The sequence below is a fragment of the Saccostrea cucullata genome, unplaced genomic scaffold (genome assembly GCF_032062105.1).
Source record: "Saccostrea cucullata isolate Sc308-1 unplaced genomic scaffold, CSIRO_AGI_Scuc_v1 ctg21033, whole genome shotgun sequence".
Lineage (NCBI taxonomy): Eukaryota > Metazoa > Mollusca > Bivalvia > Ostreida > Ostreidae > Saccostrea > Saccostrea cuccullata.
The window spans coordinates 293-5399 of NW_026936407.1; the positions used below are offsets into that span (position 1 = coordinate 293).

General features: G+C 39.7%; 1 protein-coding gene across 1 annotated transcript; it reads left to right on the top strand.

The window, feature by feature from the left end:
• The first annotated feature begins 4101 nt into the window (after positions 1-4101).
• Positions 4102-4506, top strand: LOC134245515 (uncharacterized protein K02A2.6-like). The gene has a single exon (XM_062727799.1). It carries the CDS (start codon positions 4102-4104, stop codon positions 4504-4506), a length of 405 nt encoding a protein of 134 aa, XP_062583783.1.
• The last annotated feature ends 601 nt before the right edge of the window (positions 4507-5107 follow it).

Here is a 5107-nt window from a genome sequence, read left to right on the forward strand (position 1 = left end):
GCAGGTGTACTTAACTGAGCCTTACACTTGTTGATAAGGAGTATCTTTCCTACCAAAAAAGCTTTGAAAATGTAATTTATCAAGAAGATCAGCCGAATTATTTTGTGTATTATACCGCCAGTGAGAAATCTGAAATTCCCCTACTTTCACTTTCATTTTTAGAGGTTCCCGCAGACAGACGCATTTTGCCGGAAAACAAATCTGACATGCCACCTCGAGATTTTAACCAAGGAAAGACAAGTTGATGTGCTTTGATTTGAGGGGTCACTCACTACCGAACGAAAATTAGGGACATCGCTATGAGAAGAAACGTTAACATTGTCGCCTATGGGAAAACAATTAGTGGACTGTACCCACATAAACATAAGTCTGGGTCTTAAATTTTTAAGATATGTCTGATTTAATATTTTGATAAAATTTCTTGAAATTAGTTTAATGAATTTTCATGAATTTCCAATCATCAAATATTATTCTATAATGAATGTAACAGAGTTATTTAAAAAAATTCGTGGAATTTCTCTCTTTTATTTCGTGATGAGGAGAAAACAAACGCAAGAGTCGATTATAAGAGACAGTATTTTGTAACAATCCTGGAAATTTTCATCTCGTTTCAATGACCATAAGGTCATAACAAGCTTACTTAACATAGACAATTTAAAACTTAGGGAGAAACTTTGAGGTCCCGTAAATTAAATATGTCACCTAACATTATAGAAGGAATGTGAACCCCAAACTCAAATCTAGTTGGAAAATCTACAGAACACTTTATTTCCTCTCCATTTTTGTTCTAAAGAAGAGTTAAGGTATCATATCACACTTTCATTTTCCATATGAAAATCAATTTTCAAAAAAAACTATCAGTATTTCCATAGGATGCTCCGATTTTATTAGCAATGTCAAGCACAACATATTGGAAATTCATTTCATTAACACTTAATTTGTCTTCTAGGGAAAAAACATCAAAGGCAGACAGACCTTTCATCTTAGAAATTCTTCATACCTTAAATTTTTCACACCATTGGATTGACCGGTCAATGGAGTTTTTTTTAAATGGCTTGTCCTCTTACAATTTTAAAACAATGGCATCCCCGTTTCCGTTTAAAAACGTCGAAACTTAATACATATGTACATATTGTTGATGAAATGTTGTATACTATATTTGGAACGGGTTCGGAATTCTGGTCGGGTTCGGTGTATGCTTTTTTATGTTGTATGTGTATTGAATAAATGCCTGTTGTTGATCGACACACCTTGATATTATTCGTCCAGATAGCACGAATTAACATGGATGCAGCGGTGCGTGGACTCTGAAAACGTCTCAACGCTCCATATAAGCAGGCAAAAGGTGACTTTGATTATTTCTAACTGATATTTGTACCAGTAAAGTTTGACTTTTTGTGCAACCACGTGCATCCGCCATTTTGCATATACGAAACATGGGCGAAGCAGAACCAACCCCAGTGCAGGTATATAACTGCCCTTTTCGATTACCGCCTGAGTTAGAATTAACAACAGGAAATGTGTCAGAAAATTACAAGAAATGAAAAAGACAGGTCGAGGTGTATCTCGCAGCTTCCGGTGGCCTAGAGAAGGCCAAAGAAGTGCAGGTAGCCATTATACTCAGTTGGAGGCCCCCACGTGGTAGAAATTTATGACCAATTCAAATGGGACAATGTTAACGACGAGAATGACCCTGAAAAACTGTTTGAGAAATTACAATCTTATTGTAACCCCAGATCAAATGAGGTACTTGAATCACACAGATTTTGGAAGCTCCCATACCAAGATCCATTTGACAGTTTTCTCACAGACCTGAAGACCCGTGCAGCATCTTGCAACTTTAAAGAACCTGAAAGAATGATGAGAGACAAAATAGTGTTCAAGGTCACTGGAAAGTTACAGGAACTTCTACTCAGAGAGGACAAACTCACACTCGACAGAACTATACAAGTATGTTGGGCGTATGAACAATCGAACAGACACGTGAAGGAACTACGTGAAACCACTCTGAAAGTGAACAAGCTACAGAAATCTGACAAGTACATGCACAGTAAACAGAAGACAAGAAAAGAAGGAAATTCCAAAGACTAAACAAACTCCGTATAAGAAAAAGGACTGTGAATTCTGTGGGTACAAACACGAACCAGGAAAACAAAAGTGTCCAGCATGGGGAAAGTGCTGTGAACAATGTGGGGGAAGGAATCACTTCAAAGCAAAGTGTAAGAAGATACATTCAGTCTGTCAGGAAGAAGAATTCAACGAGGACCAATGGTTAAAAGCCGTAAGTTCTGGTGGCAAAGAAGTGACTGCAATAATGCGTATCAATGAGTGTGACATTAGATTTCAACTCGATAGCGCCGCAGATGTGAATACAATCTCTCAGCGTTATGTCCGCAAGGAGCAATGCAAGCCCACTAAAATCCACTTGAACATGTGGAACAAGACAAACATGAAACCGCTTGGTGAAGCAGATCTGACAGTCGTCAATCCACGTACAAATGAGAAGTATCAACTCAGATTCATTGTTGTTCCAAACCATTACACATGTTTACTTGGACTTGAAGCAGTGCAGAAATTGAAGTTGATTACCATAAATAATGAGAAATTCATAGCCAGTGTTTCAAGCAGTGACTTAGGTGATTTGGGAACAGCGCATCTACATGTCAACCCAAACGTGAAACCCAAAACTCTTCCCTGCAGGAAGATCCCTATCGCACTTCAGAGTTTGGTACGTGAGGAACTTCAGAAGCTTGAAGATAGAGGAGTACTTATTCCGATCACAGAGCCTACTCCATAGGTCAGCCAGATGGCTATTGCTCGTAAAGCCAACGGCAAGCTAAGTTGTGTATTGACCCACAAGCACTCAACACAGCATTGATCAGAGAACATTATCGCTTACCTGTTCTTGATGACATTCTTCACAGCTCAGTAAGGCCAGAACCTTCACAAAACTTAGTCAAAGAGGCTTTTTGGCATGTGAAGTTGGACGAGGAATCCAGCAGATTTGACAATGATAACTCCTTTTGGAAGGTATAGATGGGCGAGACTACCTCAGACTAGAAAGTTATCAAGTGAAATATTCCAGAGGAAACTGGACAAAGTATTGGAAACATGACAGGTGTTCAGCATATCATGAACAATATCATCATAGCGGGCTGTGAGAAATTCAAACTCATGGAGCCATGATTTAAAACTGAGAAAAGTGTTGGAGAGATGTAGGAGAAACACATCATCTTGAACAAAGAAAAACAAGAGATTGGACTGAAAGAAATCTCATTTCATGGACATGTTATTTCCAGAGATGGAGTGAAAATTGATGACAAGAAAGTAAAAGCCATCAATGAAATGCAACCTCCTACTGATGTAACAGGAATCAAGAGACTGTGTGGCATGGTCCAGTACTTTGGCAAAGTTCCTTCCAGACCTATCTACCATAATGGAGCCACTCAGAGAACTCACTCGCAAAGATAAGGCATGGCATTGGTCTAAAGACTGTGAAGCAGCATTTCAGAGAATCAAGAAGATGCTGACAGAAACTCCTGTACTAGCGTACTTGACCCTGGAAAGGAAGTAGTAGTACAAGTGGACAGTAGTAAAGACGGCATTGGTGCAGTTCTCCTGCAGGAAGGTAGACCGGTGGAGTATGATTAGATCACTGACAGTGTCCGAGAGAAACTGGGCGCAGATCGAGAAAGAAGCGTTGTCAGTGTTATACGGTCTGGAACGTTTTGACCAGTATACATATGGCCGTAATGTGACGATACAGAATGACCATAAACCATTAGAGGCCATCCTGAAGAAACCTCTTGCAATTTCACCGAAGCGACTACAGGACATCATGATGAGATGGAACCGGTATGATTTTGACTTTGTATATGTCAAGGGAACTAACCTAATAGTAGATACTTTGAGTCGCGCATATCTGAAGAGTGAGGAGGGTAATGTTAATGAAAGACTTAGAATCATGGCTTTGAAGAGTGACGAACCATGTGATATTCCTGATGCTCGCCTAAGTGAAATAAAGGAAGCAACAGAGATTGACGAGGAAATGCAATTCTCAAGGAAGCCGTGATGAACGGATGACCGGAGCAGAAACTTGAAATGCCACAGAGAATTCGCCATTACTTTGACTTCCGAGACACTATATCATTTAGTGATGGACTTATGCTCAAAGGGGAAGCTGTGATTATCCCTAAATCTTTGAGAAATGAAATGAAGGCCAGACTTCACAAGGCTCACTTTGGATCTGATAGCATGCTGGGGAGGGCAAGAGGAACAATATTTTGGCCTGGAATGAAATCAGATATCAAGCAGTTGGCCGATTGTTGTTCAATATGTCAAGAAAGTAAACCAAAGAACCAAAATATTCCATTGATGCAGCATGCAGAAGGATCTACTCCATGGCAGAAAATAGGACTTGACCTGTTTGAGCTGAATGGAAAGCATTATTTGATTGCAGTTGACTATTTCTCAAGTTTCATCGAAATTGATTTGCTTACATCTTGACAAGCTCCAGAGTAATAGCTTTACTCAAGAAACAATTTGCTCGATTTGGAATTCCAAATGTAATCATGTCTGATGGAGGACCACAGTTTGTAAGCCAAGAATTCCAAGATTTTGCAAAGAAGTGGGGTATCACTCACATGACATCATCGCCGATGCATCAACAAGCCAATGGCAAGGCCGAGTCAGCTGTTAAAATCATGAAGAAATTTGTTAAGGAAATGTGAAGTTGAGAAGACTGATCCTTATGAAGCAATTCTCAAGCAAAGAAATACACCAAAACAGGATACTGGTATGAGTCCTGCAGAAATTATGTTTAACAGGAAAGTGCGTGGCATGATTCCACATTTTCCACAGAAACTCGAGAAACCAGAAACTGATGCATTCATCAAGAAGAGGAATCAACGCAGACAGACAGTAAAGAAATCGTTTGACAGGATGTCTCGCGAGTAGAGTGAATTGGACGTTGGTCAAGCAGTATTCTTCCAGCATCTAGAGGGACGCAACTGGAGACTCGGGGAAATTAATGGCATTCTTGGACCAAGGACATACATCGTAAAGGACCAGAATGGAACCACTTATCGTAGAAACAGAATTCATGTGC

What these genes read in the sequence shown, in the direction of transcription:
- LOC134245515 (XM_062727799.1), top strand. Translation starts at nt 4,102, where the DNA reads ATGCCACAGAGAATTCGCCATTACTTTGACTTCCGAGACACTATATCA.